We start from the raw sequence: 23,703 nt of genomic DNA on the forward strand, positions 1-23,703 counted from the left end.
GAGCAGAGGGAAGGAAAGAGGGTCCTTGTGGGTTGGCACAGGTCTCCCTTGCAGTAGAACTCACAATGGGAGCCTTGTGTGGGAGTGGTGGCAGGAGGCCTTGTGGGACAGCTGGGCCCAGGGCTGCCAGGCCTGGGTTGAGCTGGGCTGGGCACTCAGCCACAGGCAGCCCTCTGAGGGCCCTTTCATCTGAGCCCCAGCTGCCACTTGGCTTGCTGGCCCAAAGCCCAGCTGCCTGGAGAGGAGAGGGGCTCTCTCGGTTTTGTCTTGGGAAGAAGAACAAAGAGTGGGGTGAGTGGGAGAAGGGCAGAGGGAAGCAGTGCTTGCTCTTGGAATCGGGCCAAAAGGAAACAAGATCCAGTCAGAGGCAACACCAAAGAGCTGTCTGAATTCTTCTGTTGCCATAGCATCAAGCAAGACAGAATTGCAGAGAGCATCTCAGACAATATCCCAGTCCCCACCAGGGTGTAAGTGGAGAACTGAGGCCCAGAGAGGGGAAGAGACCTGCCAAAGGTGATACACAAATGGCAGAACCAGAACTAGAACCCTGGTCTTTGTTTTCCCGGTGCTGAAGGGTGTCCTCATACATAGAGTGGAGGTGCTAATTCCTATTTTGAATGGTGGGGGTCAAATAATTATCCTAATGGCTATCAAAGGAAGAGGAGGTCAGTTCTTGTCCCCCGATTCACTACTCTTTTTCCCAGTGCCTGGCGCCATGATTGATGCATAGTAGGCCCTCAGATATCTGTGTCTCTCCTCTCTAAAGGAGAATAGCACTATCTGATACCAATGTTGTTCTGAAGAGTAAACGGAACAAAGCTCTCCAAAATGTGGGCCCCAAGTCAGGCCACTCTGGTCCAGCCCTGGACCATTCTCTCAAGACCTGGGTATTTTTTAAGCAGGCCAGGAGTAGAGTTGGTCCTTGAAAGCTATGGAGGAGCTTTCCGGAGAGCATGAGCTGGCCGGGAAAGGCATTCTGGCTGAAGGAACAGCATAAGCAAAGGCAGAGAGGCATGGGAGTGCAGGTCGTGTTTCAGGGCAGCTGGGGCTGGAGGCGATAACAGAAAATAGCACTAGAAGCCCAGGCTGCTTGGTACAGTCAGAAGAGCCCACTGTCCCTCCGAGTGTCCAGCCCTCCTTTCTGGGGTGATGACGCTTCAGAACTCAGCCTCCCTGTGGAATCATGCTGACCCATGCAGCCGATCAGCCCCCTGGGAAGAGTGGGACTATACGTAAGGGGAAGTGGACAGGTGGGCTGTGCGGAGCCTGTGGGAGGCTCCCCAACCCAGACACAGCAGGCAGCGAAGCCTGCCTTGAGGAGACCACAGCTGCCTCCCCATCACTCGGTCCCATTTGCAGAGTCATAATGTTCAAGGGACATACTTTGTCCAGCGTTTTTGTCCCTTTGGGCTGCTGTAACAAAAATCCCATAAACTGGATGGTGTCTAAACAGCGAACATTTCTTTTTCACAAATCTGGAAGCTGGAAGTCCAAGATGATGACGCTGGTAAATTTGGTGTCTGGTGAGAGCCCATTTCTTGGTTCATAGATGATTATCTTCTTTTTTTTAATTACTTTATTGATTAAGGTATCACATATTTGTCATCAACCCCCCCATTCCCTTCCCAAACCCCCCCACACGCATGCCCCCCTCCCCCTGTTGTCCGTGATTACTGGTTAGGCTCATATGCAAGCACACAAGTCCTTTGGTTGATCTATCTCCCTTGTCCCCACCCTCCCCTACCTTCCCTCTGAGGTCTGACAGTCTGATCAATGCTGTTCTTGTTCTTCAGTCTATGTTTTTCATCTTTTCCTCTAGATGAGTGAGCTCATGTGATACTAGGAATACACTTATAGGAACTGAAAATGAGACAAGCAATAATAGTTATGCTGAGAGGCAAATGAATCAGTCTATAGTGAGTTTCTTTTGGGCCAACAGTTCTTTTGAGTCCCGGTTTCTATGTCCAACAGTTGTTTATGTGTTCATAACAGCAATGATATTTCAGCTCTGGATGGTGGACAAATGGTGGGATGATTATCTTCTTGCTGTGCCTTCATATGGTGGAAGGAAGGAGCTAGGGAACTCTCTGGGGTCTCTTTTATGAGAGCACTAATCATATTCATGAGGGCTGCACCCTCATGACCTCCCAAAGGCCCCACCTTCTAAGACTATCACATTGGCCATTAGGTTTCAAAATATGAATTTCAGAGGGACACAAACATTCAGACCATAGCACCCAGATACAAAACAATTACTCATAGTCACAGTATGAGAATTTTGGAGTGAAAAAGAGATGGAGTCTGAGCTTGGTTCTGCCAGTTACCAGCTGTGTGGCCTTTAAGTCATTCATTCACTTAACTGCTTTGCGCCTCAGTTTCCTCATCTGTCGAGTAAATCTGTTTGGAAGGATTGATAGATGGGTCTGTGCTCAACACATAATCATTTCCCTTCCATTTTCCTCCTTCACTTGGCACAGCTGACCCCTGTGCTGGGAAGAATCCCCTATAAGCCTCTCTCAACAAACCTTTCCCTCCTTCAATACCCAGCTTACCACCTCTTCCATGCCACCTCTTCCGTGAAGCCTTCCCAGATTCCCCAAACTAAAAAGCTGACTTCCTCCAGAAATAACTTGTGCTTGTCTTATGGTGCTGCCTTTTCTTTTCCTCTTTTATAGGTTTTCATGTTCACTGAAACTAGAGACATAATACAAAGGTATATTATGAAAAAAATCAATAACTGTCTCTCTCCATTTCAACACCGACCCTACTGAATAACCAGTGGTTTCACCCAGTGTGTGTCATTCTACACCTTTCTGATTATTTGCTCACATAAATTAGATAGAAATTTATAGAAGAGGTTTGTTATGTTTGTGTTTTTACACAAATGGATTCCCACTGTATACAATGACATTTATTTACTTATTTATTTATTGTTACATAAATTAACCCCTTTATTATAGGCTAGCAATGTTTCAAATTGTGGAGCTTCTACTGGTGTTTCAGTTACTTCAGTCTTCTGATGGCTGACTTTATTGTGACAGCAGAAGTGGTGCTGTAGGTCCAGGCACCACCAGCTACTACTTTCATGCAGGAACCACAGTGCCGGATCCCACAGGTCATCTCTTCACCTTAGTTTTGCCACAGAAGGAGCAAGTGTATTTGGTGTGCTGGCTGACTCAATTTTCTTCACCGTTTTCCCGAGGGAGGCACCATATTGGGTCCCATGTCACCGCAAACTAGGTCAGAATTCAGAGAGCTCCAATATTTATTCATTTATTTAAAAAATTTAAAAAATATATTTGATTGATTTTTACAGAGAGGAAGGGAGAGGGATAGAGAGTCAGAAACATTGATGAGAGAGGAACATTGATCAGCTGCCTCCCGCACAACCCCTACTGGGGGATTGAGCCTGCAAACAAGGTACATGCCCTTGACTAGAATCAAATCCGGGACCCTTCAGTCCGTGGGCTGATGCTCTATTCACTGAGCCAAACCGGTGAGGGCCAATATTTATTTTTAACTGCTTAATAAATCATGGTTGAATGAATAGATATAGGATATACTTCATTCTTTTACTGGTAATTAGTTGCATAGTATTCCAAACAAATCCTCGTTCATTCAACCATACCCCTTTGTTTCCAATTCTGCCACCACAAACAAAACAGTAATAAACATATGTGTTCATATATCCTTTCAGGGTAGTGCTTTTATTTCTATTAGATAGATTCTCAAAAATAAAAATATTGGGTCAAATGATGTCTGTGGTGGGTTTTATTTTAGTAGATATTGCTATATTACTTAAAAAAAAACCCACAGCAGTTCACATTCCACTCAACTAAGTTTGAGGAGCTGTTTTCCTGTATCCTTACCCACATCTGGCATATTATCAGCAATATTTGCCAAAATTATGAAAAAGAGTACAACATTGCTCCCTTGATTGCATGTTCTCAACCCTTACTAAGTTTCAGTAAATTTTCATTTCAGTTATTTTATTTTTCATTTCTAGAAGTTCTATTTGGCTTTTTTTCAAATCTGACTGGTCATTTTTTAACATATCTTCTTGCTCTTCACTCATGTTTTAAATACACACTTGTGTTTATTTAAGCACATTAAACACATATTCTATATCCAGTAATCTCAGTATCTGAGGTGGTGTGGATCTGTTGACTCTTGCTCATGGTACCTTGTGTCCTTTTGTGGTTTGTGACTTTAGATTTTGAGCTTGAGTTTGTTGGACTCGGTGTGGAGTCTCTGCTCTTTCCTACAGGAAGGGTCTTTATTTTGTCAGGCATCTGAGGACACTACCAGCCCAGGTCCATTTTAAATTTAAAAATTCTTTTAAATATACTTTTATTGATTTCAGAGAGAAAGGGAGAGGGAGAGAGAAAAACATCAATGATGAAAGATAATCCCCAATCAGCTGCCTCCAGCACGCTCCCTCCTCCCCCTACCCGCCCTGGGGACCGAGCCCACAACCCAGGCATGCGCCCCAGAACGGAATTTAACTCGGGATCCCTCAGTCTGCAGGCCGAGGCTCTAACCACTGAGCCAAACCAGCCAGGGCTTGTTGCTGGTTTTGACCATGAAAAAAAAAGTGGATATTTTGCCCCCAGACCTATTTGAACTCTAGCCCATAGCCAGACATTTTCAGGGAAGACTGTTTCCCACCCAGAATGAGACAGGTAAGTTTCCACAGCTTTCACCTTTGAGTGGCACACTTTACAGAGGAAAGGGGGCAGTTAGGAGGGCTGTTACAAGGAGTCCATTGGAGGAAACTGGGAGTGCAAAACGTAGTGGCTTTTCATTGGCTAAGTTGTGACAGACTCTCATTGGCTGAGCTATTGCCAGGCAAGGAGAAAACCTCCCTTCCTCTTACTGGGCTAACAAAATAGAAAACATCTTCCAATTGGAGACTCAAGGTATCCATTTCTCCCTGCTTGGGAGTAATTGATCATGAGTAGTAAAGCTTGAGAGCTCCCCCTACAGGCGGTAGGGACTCCATTTTAGTTGAGGTTTCCTTTAGTAATTTTCACAGTTTTAACAAGCAAAATAACCCACCCAGCAGATATCTTAGTTCTTTCCTTCCAAGGTCATGCTTTGTACTTTTAGCAGCTGGTCTCAGGTGGATAAATAGTCCACACTGGTCACCCTAGCTCCTGGAGCCTCACTCTTCTCATCTGTAAAATGGGTGTTGGTGGTCCTTCACCCCCTAGAACTGTAGTGAGTAGGTCTCCTGCTTTCTTTTTTTTTTTTAAATATATTTTAATATTTTATTGATTTTTTACAAAGAGGAAGGGAAAGGAATAGAGAGTTAGAGACATCGATCAGCTGCCTCTTGCGCACCCCCTACTGGGGATGTGCCTGCAACCAAGGTACATGCCCTTGACCGGAATCGAACCTGGGACCTTTCAATCCTCAGGCCGACGCTCTATCCACTGAGCCAAACCGGCCAGGGTAGGTCTCCTGCTTTCGATGTCAGTTCCCTCTGCCGCCCCCATTTGGCTGTCGGTGAGAGACCGGGCAATGACAAACCTAAGGTCTCACGGCAAGCCAGGCCCGAGTCCAGGCCAACCCGGGGTTCTAACCACACCCTGGGGCCAGCCTCCCCCACCCCAGGGCGGGGAGCGGGTGCATTTCCGCCAGCTACAGGTACCTCGCAGGTGGCGGGCAGGGCCGGTTGCAGGAGCGGGCGGCCAGGCTGCTCATTGCCAGCTGCTTGCAAAGCCGGGATAATGAGCCTGACCTCGACGTCCCGCTCCCCGCGGGCCCCCCGCGCGCCTCCCGGGGACCCGCCTAACGTGAGTGCTCAGCCTGAGGTGGGCCTGTCCCTTCTTTCACTCCGTCTGGTGTCCCCGTCCAGGCCCCCGCGCCGTCTGCGCTCCCCAGGCTTCTGGAGCGCTGCCTCCTCCTCTGGCTGGGCGCTCTTTTCTCCTGACTTCCTCCCGCTCGCCTTTCTCTCCCCGCCTCTCCCCCCACACCGCGGTCTCCATCCCATTCTGGCTCAGTCCAGGCTCTCCTCTTTGCCCTCTTTCCTGCTTGGCTGCCTTGCTTTGTGTCCTCCGTCTCTTCTCTTTGTTTTACCTGCTTTTTGTGTGTCCTCTCTCTGTCCCCTGGCTGGTCCTAGTCCCCCGCTCTTGGCTGTCTCCCCCCTTTCCCCTGCCCCCATCCCTCCTGCTGGTGGGAGAAGCAGACCCAACCACAGGCTGACAGTGCTTCATTCCCTCACCATCAGCGCCCCACCCCCACCCCACGCCCACCCCATACACACACACACCCACCTTCTCCTGCCCTCTGGCTGGGTCCTTAGTCCATCTGCCCACTCCCAGGGCTTAGGTAAGGAGAGTTTGGGGGAGGATCTGGAAAAGGCCCAGGCACTCCAGGAGCCGAGCATTCCAATCTCTCCTGGGCGAGGTGCCATCTGAAGATTTATGGGAAGGGAAAGCAGATCCAGGAGTGGGGAGACTGGCTCTTTCCCATCTGGTGATGTTAACGTCATGGTTGTTGGCTGTTGACAAAGTCACCTGCTCAGTGGCAGGGCTGCCCTAGGTGCTCAGTAAATGTCTGAATGAATTACCGGACAGGGGATGGAGCCAGCGTGTGCATGATGCCAGGCAGGGCAAAACTGGCCTTTATCAGAATACCAGGTGCTCCTATAATTCAGTGCTGCAGGTTAGCTCCCTTCAGTTCAACAGACATTTATAGAGCATCCCCGGTACGAGGAGCCCTAGAGTAGGTACTGGTGCTATAAAGATGAATCAGGGATTGTCTTCCATTAGGAACCTCACAGTCTAATGGGGATACAGATGATAAGGGGAATTACAAAACAGGTAATTACCAGACTGTGGAAGTACAGGGCCCTCTGGGATCACAAGAAGACAACCCATCTAGAAAGATTCCTGGAGGAATTAACTTGAAGGATGAGTGGACTGAGTGAAGGGAGTGTGGGTAATGAGTGAATCCTGCTGGCAAGGGGGCCCTGCTTGCTCTGGTTGGGCGGGGGTGGGGAAGTAGCAAGCAGTTCCGGTGGGTGGCCTATTGCCAGCCCTGCAAAGGGCCTAGTAAGCCTCGTTAAGGAGTCTATAGAGTTTATCGGGAAGGGAATGTAGGGTCACTGAAATGTTTAATGCAGGAGGAGACAGATCAGATTTGCACTTAAGAAAAACTACTCTGTTTTCAGAGTAGAGATTGGGTTGGGGGAGGGTATTTGAGGGGGGCAGGGTGCCATGGAACTGACCAAACATTTAGAATCACCAGGATTTGGTCACTGATTATTTGTGTGTTTGAGGCGGGGAAGGGGTTGAGATTAGGAGCAGAATGCAAGATTACTGCCTGAGTTTTTGGCTCAGACCACTGAGATAGGAAACAATAGAAAAGGTCAGGGTTGTGGGTTGGGGGGAGATCTTGAGGGGTTTGGGGTATATGAGAATGGAGATGTCCCTCCATTGGCTCCAATAAGGGTGGCCTAAGAAAATGTATGATGTTTGGTGGGGGGTTGCAGATGTGTAAGGACCCTTTTGACGAGAACTGAGTGAGAGCTGGCATGTTTGATTCACCCCTGTGTCCTCATGGCCAGTACTAGCCTGGCCCCCAGGAGGGGCGCCTAAAGACCACGTGTCCCCTGCCCATGCACACGGGGCCTGGGGCAGGCTTTCCCACGCAGGAATGCTTTGGCAGGGTGACTTTTAGAAAAGGTGGGGGAAGAGGTGCCACCAGGAAGGGCAGATGGTTCAGAAGAAGGGTGGAAAAGCAGTCCTTATCTGCTAGATACACAAACTGTAGTGCTTATGGATGAGGTTGGAGGTCTGGGATTTCCAAAGAGCCTGGAAGTGTTTGTTAAAAAGGAGGGGGAGAGGGACCGAATTCAGAAGCTTGGGAACAGGACCAAGGTCTTATTTGATAAACAAAGAAATGGGGGCTGAGGATGTCAGGGCAGGAAGCTATTTTGTGAAGCATCTGGAAATGAGCTTCAGAATTGACATTTGAAGAGAGTGGATTCATTAGATTTTCAGAGCTGGAGAGACTTAGCGTTCTCTTCATCCGTTTTGCCTCTCTGATTCACAGACAACATGTTTAGGCCCAGAGAAGGAAGTGAGCTGCCCCAGGCACATAGCTAATCATTGGCAGCTGTGGGACTGGATATGGGGAGGGGTAGAGATAGGGCATCCATGTTATTCTGTAGTCAGACTGACATGGATTAGTCCCAGCTCCAACTTCATCACTTCCTAGCTGTGTGACCCTTCTTTCTGAGCTTCCCTCGCCTGTAATGTGGGGACATTAAGAGCACCCGTGAGCTTTCAGTGGTGCAGGAGTGATGAGAGGGTTAAAGTCTGCAACTTTGTATTTAACTACCAGCTGCCCAGCGGGACCTCAGGGTTCACCAAAGAACCTTGCCAAGGGACCTTGAGGTTTGTGGAAGAAAGAGGGAGTCACAGGTTCTGGGCTTATTTTTCTCCTGGCTGTATTGCTTGGCTGCTGTCAGAGGGCATCCTCTCCTTTCTCTTCTCCCCTCCAGCCAGTAGAACTGTCCCCTGGTAGGAGCTGTTGTCATGGCAACTCAAATCTCCCCCAGCAGTTTGGCTGTCTTTGGCTCCCTTAATCCCAGTATTTTAATCTTAGAGCTAAAGCTCACAGTTAAGTTGAGAATGAGGTCACACCTAAATCGGAAGGACTTTCCTGAGCTCTGGTCCTGTAATGACCAGTGGTTAGAGTTCCCAGGTTCGTAACTCAGCCTTCAAACACTGCACAGGTCTTCTCTGCAGCAGCAGCCATCACACCCCTTAGGAAACCTTCCCTGACAACCTCCAACACACATCCACAAAAAGCCGACTCTGCCTGCCTTTGAGCCTTCCTTCCTACACAGCTAAGTCATCTGTTTCCCTCCCTCCCCTGTGAGCTCCTTGAGGGCAGGGACTATGTGGTATTCATCTGCTTAGGAGGAGGCTTGAATGCAATAGGTCATCTCTACTTTTTTTTTTTTTTAATGAATGGGTAATTAAGGAAAAGAAGGCTGGAGGCATTTGAAAACTAATTTATACCATAACTAAGTGCACAAGCTTCAGAGTAAATCGGACCTTAGTTCAAATGCTGACATCATCCCTTAATATATGGTTGCTCTTAAGCAACTTACTTCATCTCCTTAAGCCTTAGTTTCTTTACCTGTAAAATAGGGATTTAATACATTCTTCATAGGATAGCGATGAGAACTGAGTTAGAGCTTGTATGCAAAGTGCTTTGCACAGTTATTGGACTCTGAGGAATGGGACTGCTTTCTGCTTGCTCCTCACTATGCCCCAGGTATCTGGCACAAAGTTAGGCACATACATATTTTATTGAATGAGTGAGTGAATTTTATTTTTTATTTTTTGAGTGAATTTTAGGTAACAAAAGTTATTCCAGAAGCTAGTTTGTAAGGACAACAGCTGATACATCACCTCACATATAATAATTCTATACAGTCTTCTGCTAGGCCTGTGTAGCAGCACTTAGTATTCCCCGAATGCAGCCTGTCAGTCTGTTTCCACATCTCTCTCTGCATCGGGCTGTGGGCACCCAGGCAGGCACTGCGTGGGTTTCACCAATATCTGTAGTGCTCAGCCCAAGGTCTTACATAGAGAGGAGGCCTCTACATAGTCTGTTGAACAGGTAAACCTAACTTAAATTTGTACCAACCTTACAGCTTTATACTCAGTGTATCTGGTGTTACTGGCCTTTTCACTACCCAGGGTTTTTCTGTTATTTAATCCCCATGGGCCCTTATTTTGAAAAAAACAAAACAACACACAACAAACGAAACAAAAAAAAAAACCCATCATCAAACAAATTCTACTTGTTAATCAAAGTCATGCCAACTGCTAATCAGAACTTCTGATCTATATGAAATAAGAATTTTTATCCCCAACTCCCAGCACAGGATGTGGGCACACAGTAGGTACTCAAGAAATGCTTCCTGAATGAATGCATGTATGGTTTATTAGCCTTTCTGAAAAGTTGGAAATGGTTTGCGCCCCCCCCCCTCACCCCCTGCCTTTTGTTGTTGTTGTTGTTTATATATCTTAGACCTAAGCATCCCACATCGGGAACTCCTGACTTCACAACAGCTCCATATCCCCATTTTATAAATGAGGACACTACGAACCAAGGAGGGAAAAAGCCTTGCCAAAGACCACAGACTTCGGAAGTAGTGTGGCTGGGATTTGTTTCCACAGCAGCCTCCTCGACTAACATTCTGTGACCCAAATGAGAAAGTTAAAATGCTTGCATGGATAGTCTTAGATCAAACTGAAACCTTTGTCTTCTTTAAAATGCCCATTCTCTGGAGCTTTACAGCATAAGTATAAACCCCTTCTGTTAAGATGTGCCTTCCTATAGCTGAAGCTTTCCTAAATTTAGGCTTTCCTAAATTCTCTACGGGGGTTCTTCTTTGTATGAAAATATAGTCGTGAGCTCCCCTAGAGGTGGCGCTATTGATTCACTGCCTCTTGTACCCCCAGACATCTGCTGTGGTGAAGCTGAACGTGGGGGGCGAGTTCTTCACCACTACTGTGAGCACCCTGAGAAAAATCCCGGGTTCAAGGCTGGCAGCTATGTTCTGCACCTTAGCCAAGGCCTCCACGGATGAGGATGAGGAGGGCCGATTCTTCATCGACCGCCCCGGCACCTATTTCGGACCCATCCTGGACTACCTGCGCAGCGGGCAGATGCCCAAGCAGCACATCCCTGAGGTGTACCGTGAGGCTCAGTTCTTCGAAATCACGCCCTTAGTCAAGCTGCTGGAGGACACGCCGCAGATCTTTGGTGAGCAGGTGGCTCGGAAGCAGTTCTTGCTGCGGGTGCCCAGTTACAGCGAGAACCTGGAGCTCATGGTGCGCCTGGCGCGCGCAGAGGCCGTGGCCGCGCGTTACTCCAACGTGCTGGTGTGCGCGGTGCGCACGGAAGAGGATGAGGCACGCTGCGCGGAATCCCTGCGAGTCCTGGAGGCGAACAAGAGGTTGGTCGTCAAATTCGGGCCTTGGAAGGCGGCCCCGGTCATCAGGGACCTCTTGGACTCCGTGCAGATGGACATTGAGGCTCAGGGGTACCAGGTAGCCTATGACTACTGCTCCAAGAAGACATTTCAGCCTAAGACAGGTGCCCACGAATACTTCTATACGTTCCGATTCACCTGGTGGTGATTCTCAGGGGCGGTGGCTGTTTATTATGGGCTCTGGTGGGGCTTGTGAAATTAAAAGTTGCCTTCAAAAGTCATCTTTAATTTAAAAAATAAACAACTTCCAAGGTGGTCTGCAAAGCTTGCTCCCAAATATTTATGTCCCCCCTTGAAGACATTCCACTCATTGCAACTGACTCCACTGTACTTGCCTAGTGAAGTGCAGCTGCTCTCTCTTTAAAGCCTCATGTACCTGCAGACTCTTCCCTTGCAGTCCGATAGCAAGGCTGAGTTGGAATGTTTCAAAAATGTTTTGGCTGGAGATTCGGGATATCAACAGGAATATAACAGGATATGAATCTAGACAGTCTGACCTAAAAACACAATTAACCCAGCTTCAGCCTGCAGGTCAATCCTCTGGTCCAGGTGTGTGCCTTCATGATGAGGAAGATGACAAGTTAGTACCTGTAGTAGATGCCACTCAGCTCTTCTTTCCCAGATGCTGTATTGGTTGTTAAAGCCTCACAGCTGTCCTGTCTCTAGAACAGTGGTTCTCAAAGTGTGTTCCCTGCAGCATCAGCAACATCTGGAACTTTTTAGAAATACAAATTCTCTGTCCTCCACTTCAGCTCACTGAGTCAGAAACTCGGGGTTGGCCCAGCAGTCTGCTTTCACAAGTCCTCCAGGTGGTTCTGATGCATTCTAATTGAGACCTGCTCTGGAAAAGAATTGCCCTTGTTTGTGAGGTTCTCCCTTACCTCAAGGAGGAACCAATTCTGGTACAGTTCCTGTTCCAGAGCTCCTTGTGGGATCAAACTGAAGTCAACCTTCATCTAACACCACATTTTTGCTTAGCGTTTTTCCCCTGCTCTATCCTGCTTCCCTCACTGCCCTTCCTGAGAGCACATCAGCAATAAACCACTTACACAAAGACTCTGTTTCAGGTTCTGCTTGTCAACATAAAACATAACTCTAAGGAGGACACATGTAGATATTCATCCTTCTCCAAGTCCAGGTCTAGGATGGTTGGCCCCCTTCCCTGCTTAGAACTCAGGACTGAAGGTCAACTGTAAAGGTTTAAGAAATTAATACTGAGTCAGGGAGTTTCAAATTTAAACATAAAATTGCTCAGAACAAAGTCATTGCCCAGCCGGCGTGGCTCAGTGGTTGAGCATCGACCTATGAACCAGGTCACTGTTCAATTCCCGGTTAGGGCATATGCCTGGGTTGCCGGCTCGATCCCCAGTATGGGGTGTGCAGGAGGCAGCCAATTGATGATTTTCTCTAATCATTGATGTTTCTATTTCTCTCTCCGTCTCCTTTCCTCTCTGAAATCAATAAAAAAAAATATTTTTAAAAAGAATAGTCATCCTCAATAAGCATTACAATTTAGTAACTGTGTCTGCTTGTGTATTTTTTCTTATTTTCAAAACTTGTTTAATGGTTTCCTTTTTTGGTATTTAATATAGCTGACAATTTAAAATGGAAAAATCCTGAATATCTACTTGAACTTTTTATCATGAAGCAATTCAACATTCTTTATCAAGTGCCTGAAAAAGAGTTCATACCCTTTGATCAGTAATGAGATTAGATTCCCAAGAGACTCCCTGCTTCTTAAGATGTAAGTAGAATTGCTTGTACTCTCAAGTTCATGAATTATGGAAGGGTCAATGTCCTCCCCAAGATTTCTGCACGTTCCCAGAGGGTTTGTCTCCTTCTGGTCAGCTCTGGTTCTCTGCCCCTGCCAGATTCATTCAGCATAGGGATCTTCTAATCTAGATGCCTTAAACCTGTTGTTGCTGTTCTGCACAATGCTCACCCAGATTTAACACTCAGATCTTTTTTAAAAAATTTTTTTATTTATTGACTTGAGAGAAAAAGAAAAACATCAATTTGTTGTTCTACTTATTTACACATTCACTGGTTAATTGTTGTATATGCCTTGACCAGGGATCAAACCCACAACCTTGGCATATCGAGATGATGCTCTGACTGAGCTACTGGGCCAGGACTCAGATATTTTTCTTAATTTTTACAAATTCCACTCCCATGAGCTATTTGTGCACAAAGCAGACTGTGGAAACACAGATAAATAAAGGGGAGAGAGTTTACACCGAAAATGCAAATAACTTCAAGTTGAATATTGGACATATCTATTCTTAAAAGTGTGTCAGTCACCCACATCTCTAGGGGCTTTTCAGTAGTAGCTTGTTTTCTATTCTTCCCTCCCTGTTTTCCTTAAATGTTTTTTTCATTGATTTCAGAGAAAGGAAGGGGAAGGGAGAGAGAGAATGACCGATCGGCTGCCTCCAGCACTGGGGATTAAGCCTGCAACCTGGGCATGTGCCCTGACTGGGAATCAAACCATGACCTCCTGGTTCATAGGTCCATGCTCAACCACTAAGCCACGCCAGCCAGGCTTCCCTCCCTGTTCTTGACATGCTTCTCAGTAGATGGGAGTAATCTTCCCCATCCCACTGACTTCCTGCTTGGCCTTATAACCTAATCTGGTTAATGGAGTATGTGTGGAAGTGAGTGTGCCATTTCCAAACAGGCTTTAGAGGCATGTCAAGTTTCCACCAGCCCTGCCAGAAGCAGCCCATGTTCTAGTTACCTTTTGTAATTGGTTTGGCTTTAGCCTGCATCCCTTAAGATCATCTCTTCCTAAGCAATTCACCAAACTAGTTTATTAAACAAAGGCAATTCCAGTATCTCCCTCCAACTTCCAAATCCATAATACAATTAAGATGACATAATTATTTTTAAAAGTATGTTTTGATTGATTTTAGAGAGAGAGAAGAAGGGAGATGGAGAGAGATACATCGATGTGAGAGTGAAACATCCATTGACTGCCTCCCGCAGAAATCAAGCCTGCAACCTGGGTATGTGCCCTGACCTGGAATCAAACCAGCAACTTTTTGGTGCACAGGATGACACACAACAAGTTGAGTCACACCAGCCAGAGCTGCTAACATTTATTAAAGATACTGTTTGCTAAGTGCTTTTCATTTAACTGAACATATTTGTAAATGCAGTTTTTTCTGTGGTCTGTGATGCTATTCTTTCTGGAAAATTTACCATAGGCATATCTTGTTTTATCATCCTTCACTTTATTGTGTTTCTTACAAATTGAAAACCCTCCAACCAGCAAAAAGATTACTACTTGCCTGAAGACTCAGATGATGGCATTTTTAAAGCAATAAAGTATTTTTAAATTCAGACAGTAGCTTGTCTAAGACATAATGTACTGCACACTTAGACTACAGAAAAGTATAAACATAACTTTTACATGCACTGGGAAACCAAAACTTCATGTGACTTGCTTTATTGCAATATTCGCTTTATTTTAGAGGCCTGGAACCAAATCTGCAGTATCTCCAAGATATACTTGTATTTTAAAGCCAGATTTTAAATTCTTCCCGCTGTAAAACTTCCCTGAGACATCCTGAAGAAGTTAGGTCTGTTTGAACCACATTCCTTTGTTTATCCATCACACTTTGAATGCCCACTAATTATCAGCTTGGGTGTCTCCCTTCCCAGTTAGACTGTAGGACCTTGAGGGTAAGTAAAGACCATCTTTTAATGCATTTTTGGGTCTTCTGTACCGACTACAGACTGCTGTTTTTCTTTTCTTTTTCAATCACAATTCACATTCAATATTATTTTGTATTCGTTTCGGGCCTGTTGATTTTTCTGAGCAACCCACATTAACTCTTTTGAAAGACGAAACAGTGAACAGCTGAAGTTTAATGTCGGATGTAAAATTGGGTTTGGATTTATTAACAATAGCACGTGAATTACATTTCACAGTCTGTAAACTGCTTTTGCACTATCTCATTCCATTGTCATTACATTTGTCAGGTGTTATCACCCCATTTGTAGTTGAGGCTACTTTTTATTAAGTAGCTGTAAGGGGAAGCTTGAGGATTCTTTCCACGCTACCGTAGCTATCAGAGGAGGGTTTGATTCCTTAAAGTAGTGGTTCTCAACCTTTCTAATGCCATGACCCTTTAATACAGTTCCTCATGTTGTGGTGACCCCCAACCATAAAATTATTTTCGTTGTTACTTCATAACTGTAATTTTGCTACTGTTATGAATCGTAATGTAAATATCTGTGTTTTCCGATGGTCTTAGGCGACCCTGCTAGCAGTTCTCAACCTGTGGGTCGCCTAAGACCATCGGAAAACACAGGTATTTACATTACAATTCATTAACAGTAGCAAAATTATAGTTATGAAGTAGCAACGAAAATAACTTTATGGTTGGGGGTCACCACAACATGAGGAACTGTATTAAAGGGTCGCGGCATTAGAAAGGCTGAGAACCACTGCCTTAAAGGATAGGTAGCTTTTGAGCAACCGGTGTGAAGAAGCAGGAAAAAGCACCCCAGGCCAGGGGAGGGGTGCCACACACACTGTCCAAAAGAAGAGCTCGGGGAATACAGAAGCAGCAAACACTGTGAACAGCAAATGACGATGGGAACGTCAGCCGGGGCTCTTTCCGTTACCTCGGTAGTCAAAACCGTTACGCAGCTCAGGGTTCGGCCTCCAGCTCTAATTCGCCCCGCCTTTGCCCTTTACCCAGCGCTTCCTTCCTCCCTTCGCTCAGTTCCGCGCCCGCCCGCCAGCCAGCCCCCAGAAGCTCCCATTGGCTCGCCCATCCCCAGAGGCTCCGCCCCCTCGCGCTACGCTCCGGTTTCCGTTCCCCCGGCGCACCTGGCGTAGGCGGCCAAATCCCGACGTAACCGCGGCGGGGCCATTGAGCAACCGGAAGCAGCCTCTCTTTCCTGGGCTCCCACTGCCTTGTGGGACGGTGGAGGGTTCCTCTGGCCCCGGCAGGTTTTCCGGGTTCCTTTGCCACCTCCCGCCACCCCCGCCTCCCTCGTCAAGTACGGAAGCTGACAGGGTCCGCGGGCAGCGATGGCGGCGCACCTTAAGAAGCGGGTGTACGAGGAGTTCACCAAGGTGGTCCAGGTAAGCTCCAGAAGGAAAGGTTCCCCTGACCGGTCGTAGGTAGCGGGAAGGTCATCCACGCCCCAGGCACTTTCCCAGAACGGGCGCCACGAACTGGAGTTGAGCGCCGACTACTTTGATAGGCTCTTGGCGACTACACTTCAGTGGGCGTGTTCGTTTGCCGCTTCTGTTGTCACGATGATGAACGAATATGTGCAGCCTGGTACTTAAAAAAATATATATATATTAGCTAGAGACAAAAACCGCTTTTACAATTAATGAGAATGTTTTTCTCTCTCGCTATTTTATTCAGGTTACATTTAGCATCCTCGTTTCACAGATGTGGACTTAGAAGCTTCTTAAGGGGTACAAGGGCACAGAACCAATTAGTGGTGGAGCCCCCCACCCCAACCCCGTTACCAAAAAAAATAAAAATAAAAAATCGCCCTGGGACGAATTGGCAGTGTTTAAAGCTCGTAGGGCTTGGAAGAGAAGTCTATAGAAATCCTCAAGGCCCAGTCAAAGCCGGCGAGGGTCACAGGCTTCCGAGGGCTGGGACTTTCCATTGATGGAACAGCTCACCTGGGAAGGAGGGCAGTACCTTCCTCCTTTGGACGTGTTTAAGGACTGCTGGCCCAGCCTCTGTCAGAGAAGTCGGGGATTCTCCACGTGTCTCCTCGTAGATGACGCTAAAGTAGAGGTTGATACCAAGTCATCCCTTGTGTCATGCTTCACAGACTTTATGTGTGAACTAATCACCGAAGGATCTTATTAAAATGTAGATTCTACTCAGTAAGTCGGTGGGGGAAGTGAGGCAATAGTCTGTATTTCTGACACATGGATGCCAGTGGATAAACGGCATCTGTAGGGCCACAGATCACAGTTAGATCCGTCTACTTGTAGAGTAGCAAGACAGACCACCCAGCAGGAAACTGATCCTTAAACACTTCATTCATTCCTTCAACAAGAGTCTATTGAGTGAATGAGTGGTTACTATGCATCAGGTATAGTAAAAGTTGTTGAGCTACAATGTCCAGTACACATTAGGGTCCCTGTCCTTTAGGAACTCACAGGCTAGTGGGAGAGAGAATAGCATATATGGGATTTACACCACAGAGAGATAGTTGCACTGACAAATCAAGTCTTCTTTTTCAGCTCCTCCTTTCCATAAAAATTCCCTAGCCAACTCCCTAGCCCTTCATGACTTGACAGTATTCCTTCTTTCTGTTTTGTTTTGTGGACTCATCTTTGTAGCATATTCCCATTGGCTGAAGGCAAATTAGTTTGCTCCTTATTCATGTTTTTTCTTAAAATAACTTTGAAATTTTGCCTTGATATCTTTTTTGCTCCTTTTTATGTGAAATTAGTTTTCCTAAACTTTTGAGTCAAGATTAAGGAAAGCTTTTCTAACTTTACAGAGCTTCCTCTTCTGTGGCTTGCTTTCTATAATTTTCTGGCTCTGTTTCCCTTGCCCACTTTTAAAAAAATTGTGGTAAAGTATACATAATATAAAATTTACCATTTTAACCAGTTTAGTGGTATCAAGTACATTCATATTGTGCAGTGACACTTTCTTTCCAACATTCTGTTCTCATTTATCAAGACTACTCACCTCTCCTCCAGCATGCCATGTGTTTGTCCGTATCCAAACTTTTGTACCTATTATCTCTTTTACATAGAATGGTTATCATTCTTCCATTTTTCTTCTCCACCCAGTGCACTTATATTTTTGCTTTAAAACCCACTTGAAACCTCAGCAAGAATTTAGTCTTTCTCCTCTGCTTCTATGGTGCTCTGTTGTGCTCATCCATTTGCACCTATCACTCAGTGCTACTACCAATATGCATATCTTCCCACCAGTCTGGCTCTTTGAGAGCAGAAATAATGTTTAGTTCATTTCTATAGCCCCTGAAAAGACCATAGGGCCTGGCTCACTAAAATGTTATTGATGGTTGATCAATATTAGATATTGGTTTGTCCTCCCCTTTATATACTCTCTAGGGAAAAAAATATTTCCCAACTTTTGACCTAACTGCAGCCCAGATAACACTGAAGATTGAATTTGTGTGGAATAGGATGGAAATGGGTAAGTGGTTATTGAATCTAAATTCCTCTGATTTCAAAGCCCCTGATCTTTTTTTTCATCATGCCATGGTAGGCAGAACAAAATGTTAGTGGACCTACTTTACAGAGAAAGAAACGGAGACTTGGAAAAATTAAATGACCTGTCCAGAGTTATAGGAACTAGTGAAAAGCAAAATTAGGACTCATAGTCTGTCTCCAATCCAGTGCTCTTTTTCCAGTTCATAACACTGCTTGTCCTAAGGCTAGGTCTATTACCTGAGTACATTATTTGATACTAGAGGCCTGGTGCATGACATTTGTGCAGTGTGTGGGGGGGTGGTTCCCCCTTAGTTCGGCCTGCGCCCTCTCACAGTCTGGGACCGCTTGGGGGATGTCCACCTGCCGGCTTAGACCCGCTCCCCAGCAGGAGGACATCCCCTGAGGGGTCCTTAGCCCTGCCATGGAGGCAGGAGAGGCTCCTGCCACCGCTGCTGTGCTTGCCAGCCGTGAGCCCAGCTTCTGGCTAAGCGGTGCTCCCCCTGTGGGAGTGCACTGACCATCATGGGGGCAGTTCCTGCATTGAGTGCCTTCCCCCTGGTGGTCAGTGCGAGTCATAGCGTCTGGTCGTTCCTCCGTTCAGTCGACTTGCATATTAGCCTTTTATTATATAGGATAAGGGAAAATTATTTCCTTTAAATGAGGTGAAGTAAAATTGTAGATTTTGTGTTTTCAATTAGGTTTTTATGTCTTAACTTTCTTACCTCTTTGCAGCAACAGGAGGAAATTACTACTAAGAAACTCCGACTAACAAAACCAAGTAAATCTGCAGCGCTCCACATAGATCTATGTAAAGCTACCTCTCCGGCAGATGCTTTGCAGTACCTACTTCAATTTGCCAGGAAGCCTGTCGAGGCAGAAAGTGTGGAAGGAGTAGTCAGGATTCTCTTGGAACATTATTATAAGGTAAGATGGACTTGTGGACCTGATGGGAGTATGTATAAGGGTTGTATCATCTCTGCAGAATGGGTTAATGATGCAAAATAAACAAGAAGGCATTCATTCAGCAATCTTTTACCGAGTGTCTTCCATGTACTAAGCACTGTGGATAGAGATAAAAAAAAGACATAAATCCTGTCCTCAGAAGTTTACAATATTTAGAGCTCCTGGTTGAGATTGGGGTTTCTGCTGGCTTCTCCAGACTTCCCCTTCCTCTACCATAGAATTCAGCACCCTGGGTGGTCATTGGGTAAATACTGATATGCCTGCCTCCACAGTGCTCTCCTCCAGCCTACTCACATGCTGTGCCAAAAATTCTTCTCTGAGATTAAACATACATATTTTGCCAAATTTGCTCCCTCTATTTGTTTTCCTGAAGTTTTTAAAATATTATATTTTTGCCTAAGTAATTCAGTTAATATCTCTTAAAAAAGGGACTATAAAAAACAACCATAACCACCTAATCACATCAAGTAAAATTAAATAATTTTAAATGTAATTTGGCCCATATTGATATTTCTTTAGTTCTCAAAATATCTTTTCATAGTTGACTAGAGGCTCAGTGCATGAAATTCATGCACTGGTAAGGTCTCTAGGCCTGGCTGGCGATCAGGGCCGATTGGGGCCTTCTGGCTGCCCACCAGGGCCTCCCTTCCCTGGCTGCCGGCTGCCAACTGGGGCCTTCCTTCACTCCACGCTGCCCCTGGGTGGTCAGCGCACGTCATAGTGAGCGATCGAACTCCTGGTCTCCCGGTCAAACTCCCGAGGGGACACTTTGCATATTAGCCTTTTATATATATAGATTCGCACAAATCAAAATGCAAACAATGTCCATATATGCTCTTTTTTAAATCTAGAAGAATTTTTTTATTTTGGTGACATTGACCTGTTGTTTGTAAAATGTCTTGTTTTCTGAATTTGTTTCCTTCTTTGGGAGTTAACTTGCTCTTCTATCCCCTGTATTTACTGTGAACTAAAAGTTAGGTCTATTTGTTAGATTCAGGGTAAGCATATTTTTGAAACCTTTAAGAATACTTTGTAGATGATTTGTGTTTCATATTGCATCTGCCAGGATACATATAATGTCTTGAAGTCCTGCCTTGCAAAAGCTTCTTATCTTTTTCTCTTCAGTCTCTTTTCTTTCCATAAACTATCTTTATTTAAATCTTACATGTCTGACATAAAAAGGTCCTTTATGTATATAACATTCTAGCTCAATCAAAATACTTGCAGTTATCCAAAGACCTTGTGTGTTTTCAGAAATCAGTGTCTTTTCACATGCTCTTCACACAGCTCAGAACCCCTGTCCCTGTCCCTGCCACTGCCCTCTAATCTGGTCTGTCATTTTCCCTGCCAAGCATATTCTTTCCTCAGAGTCTTTACACTTACGTTTTCTTCTACCAGGAACACTTCCCTTACATGTTCATATGTCTGCTTCCCACACTTCATTCAAGTCTTTATGCTCGGATGCTACTTTTTCATTTTTCCTTTATCCCTTTATTTGAATTAAAACTGCCTATCCATCCTGCACTTCTTAGCTTCCTTCCTTGATTTTGTTTTCTCCATAGCACTTATCATATTTTAATACATTATACTAGAGGCCCAGTGCATGACATTCGTGCACTTGAGGGGGGTCGCTCAGCCTGGCCTGCACCCTCTCGCAGTCCAGGACCCCTCAGGGGACATCCCCCGAGGGGTCCTTAGAGCTGCCATGGAGGTGGAAGAGGCTCCCGCCACCGGCACTGCACTCGCCAGCTCTGAGCCCGGCTTCTGGCTGAGCAGTGCTGCCCCTGTGGGAGTGCACTGACCATCAGGGGGCAGCTCCTATGTTGAGCATCTGCCCCCTGGGGGTCAGTGTGTGTCATAGCGACTGGTCATTCCTCCATTCGGTTGATTTGCATATTAGGGTTTTATTATATAGGATGATTTTTTCATTTATTTTTACCTTGTCTATTTTCCTATTCTCGAATGTAAGCTGTTCTTTGGCAGCATTTTTTTTTTAATACAATGTGTGGTGAATTAAATATTTGTTGAATGAATGCTTTTGTGACACTTTTTACTCAATTTTAAAAAGTGCTTATTATATATCAGGCATTGTTCTGGGCACTGGACTGTGTCCTGTTAGCATATTTAATTAGTTCTTGGTATTGCATTGTATGTCATGTGTGTCTATCTCCTTCAGACTTTGAGCCTCTAAATTCAGAGACTACAATTCTATTAATTACTGCCCCAGTGCCTGGTAAGGTAGAGGAACATTATAGGGGCTTAATAAATGTTTCCCTCATGTTTTACATGAATGAAATCAGGATTCTGCTCTCAAGAAGTCTTTAGCCTTGTCCTACCTGGTTTGGCTCAGTGGATAGAGCGTCGGTCTGCTACTGCAGACTGAAGGGTCCCAGGTTCGATTCTGGTCAATGGCACATGCCTGGGTTGTGGGCTCGATCCCCAGTGGGGGGCATGCAGGAAGCAGCTGATCAATAATTCTCTCACCACTGATGTTTCTATCTCTCTCTCCCTTTTCCTTCCTCTCTGAAATCAATAAAAATATATATTATTAAAAGTATTTTTTAGTTTCTTAGTGATCTACTTTTAGTTATCCCCCCATTTTAAAGCACTATATCTACTTATTAGTATTACTACATAATAATATAACTCTATTACCAATAATCATCTGTACTAATACTTCTAAGAGCAGTTAGCATTTATATAGCTTCTTGGAGTTTATAAAGCTTTTTTCACATGTAATATCTTATTTAATCTTGATGACAACACTATTGTTATCTCTGTATTCCAGATAAGGAACTAGGTATGGAGCAATTTAATATCCAAGGTCACCCAGATAAGTAAATGGAGGATCTGAATTTGAATGTGGGTTGGTTCTCCCCGCTCCCCCCACCCCAACTTTTTGTAATGGAACTTTTACACACACACACACACACACACACACACACACACAGAGAGAGAGAGAGAGAACAGTTTAATTCCCATGTACTCATTATCCAGCTTTAACCATTATCATTTCATGGCCAAACTTGTTTCATTCCCACCACTCCTCATCCTCACTATCCACTTTCACTTCCTCTACTCTGACCCTCTCCACCAGATTCTTGTGAAAAGAAATCCTTGGTATCTTTATCATTTTATTCATAAATTTCAGTATATCTCTGAACAATAAAGACTCTTAAAACAATCATAATACCATTATCATATATAAAAAAAATGAATCAGGTATTCTGATGTTCGACCCCACACTCTTTAACGAGGTCATGCTTCTTACATTAGTCTAGCTCAGCGGTCGCCAACCGTGGTCCATGGTCTAGCTGATTCTAGCCACAAAAGAAATGGGGGAGGGATGCAAAATGGGTCCAGTTCTAGATTGATGACCATAGCAGTTTTTACCTTTCTTCTTTTTGTCCAGAAGTGTGGTATCTGGTATTTTAGTAGTTAAATTACTTTGGCTTCTACTTTTCTTCTGCAAGTCTTTCTGTGGTTGGACAGCAATATCTGAATGATGAGGAGTTCTTTACTTACAGTACTGTACTAGTTGCTGTGGAGGATGTAGAACTATGAGACATGTTCCTTGTTCCTTAGGGGCTAGAAGTGTAATTGGTAGACCAAATAATATATGTAGCATATAGATAGTAAGGGTTAAAGTTACTTGTTCATTTTTTTTCTTTCACTTAAAATGTTCTGGATGTTAACTCTGTGCTTGGCCTTGTGCTTTATATTGCTGATACAGAGATGAATAGGTGATCCCTGATCTGAGTTTAGTTGGGTAGGTAAAACAAACAATAAATGGATAATAACAATACACCGTTATAGGAAATCTGGGATAGGTTATGATATGACCTCAAAGAAGGGAGCATGGGCCTGGAAAGGCATTATGTAGTAGTAGTGATGCTTGCAGTGAGTCTTAAAAAAACAGATTTTTTACCAATTGGGAAACGGGAGGAAAGGCATTTTATTTATTTATTTTTACAGAGAGGAAGGGAGAGGGATAGATAGTTAGAAACATCGATGAGAGAGAAATATCGATCAGCTGCCTCCTGCACACCTCCTATTGGGGATGGACCCGCAACCAAGGTACATGCCCTTGATCAGAATCTAACCTGGGACCTTTCAGTCCACAGGCCCGATGCTCTGTCCACTGAGCCATACTGGTCAGGGCAGAGGAGGAAAGGCGTTTTAGAGAGAAGGGGCAGTTGTGAATAAAGACATGGAGATGTGGAATAGCCTATCTCATTAGAAGGCATGCAAGTCGTTTGGCTGGTATAGATTTCAGGTTGAGAACTCTTTAAGAGATAAGACCAGAAAGACTGAAAGGGGTATGATCCTGAATGGTCTTGTGTTCTGCCTTGTGGGTTTTGTTTTAGACATGTCACTCTGGGCATAGTATGGAGGGTGGAGGAATTGGATGAGGGCAAGACAGGAGTTAGGATGACCAACTAGGAGACTGATAAGTCTGAAGCAAGGTGATGAAAGCTTGAACCAGGACAACTTTAATGGTGGAAAGAGTAGTTTTAGGGAGGGCTTCCCTGGAGGT

The 23,703-nt window shown here is 45.0% G+C and overlaps 2 protein-coding genes across 4 annotated transcripts in view; both read left to right on the plus strand.

The window, feature by feature from the left end:
- Positions 1–5,661: 5,661 nt before the first annotated feature.
- On the plus strand, positions 5,662–11,343 carry KCTD14 (potassium channel tetramerization domain containing 14). Of its 2 annotated transcripts, none has more exons than XM_028158340.2 (2): positions 5,662–5,816; positions 10,491–11,343. In XM_028158340.2, the coding sequence occupies exons 1-2, from the start codon at positions 5,733–5,735 to the stop codon at positions 11,169–11,171; spliced, it is 765 nt and encodes a 254-aa protein (XP_028014141.1). In that variant the 5' UTR covers positions 5,662–5,732; the 3' UTR covers positions 11,172–11,343. The 2 variants fall into 2 exon arrangements, with proteins under 2 accessions (XP_028014141.1, XP_008148233.1); XM_008150011.3 differs by having other exon boundaries at positions 5,662–5,798.
- A 4,545-nt stretch (positions 11,344–15,888) lies between these two features.
- The window catches only part of INTS4 (integrator complex subunit 4), a 98,746-nt gene continuing 90,931 nt past the window's right edge, over positions 15,889–23,703 (plus strand). For both annotated transcript variants that reach the window (XM_054725753.1, XM_054725754.1), the window contains exons 1-2: positions 15,889–16,121; positions 18,936–19,127. In XM_054725753.1, the coding sequence (XP_054581728.1) occupies positions 16,068–16,121; positions 18,936–19,127 (246 nt within the window). In that variant the 5' untranslated portion in view covers positions 15,889–16,067. The remainder of the gene's footprint in view (positions 16,122–18,935; positions 19,128–23,703) is intronic.

This window comes from Eptesicus fuscus, chromosome 13, assembly GCF_027574615.1.
Source record: "Eptesicus fuscus isolate TK198812 chromosome 13, DD_ASM_mEF_20220401, whole genome shotgun sequence".
NCBI lineage: Eukaryota > Metazoa > Chordata > Mammalia > Chiroptera > Vespertilionidae > Eptesicus > Eptesicus fuscus.

Coding starts and splice junctions, on each gene's coding strand:
- KCTD14 (XM_028158340.2), top strand. CDS start 5,733: ATGAGCCTGACCTCGACGTCCCGCTCCCCGCGGGCCCCCCGCGCGCCT. Junction 5,817..10,490: donor ACGTGAGTGCTCAGCCTGAG/GTGGGCCTGTCC, acceptor TTGTACCCCCAG/ACATCTGCTGTGGTGAAGCT.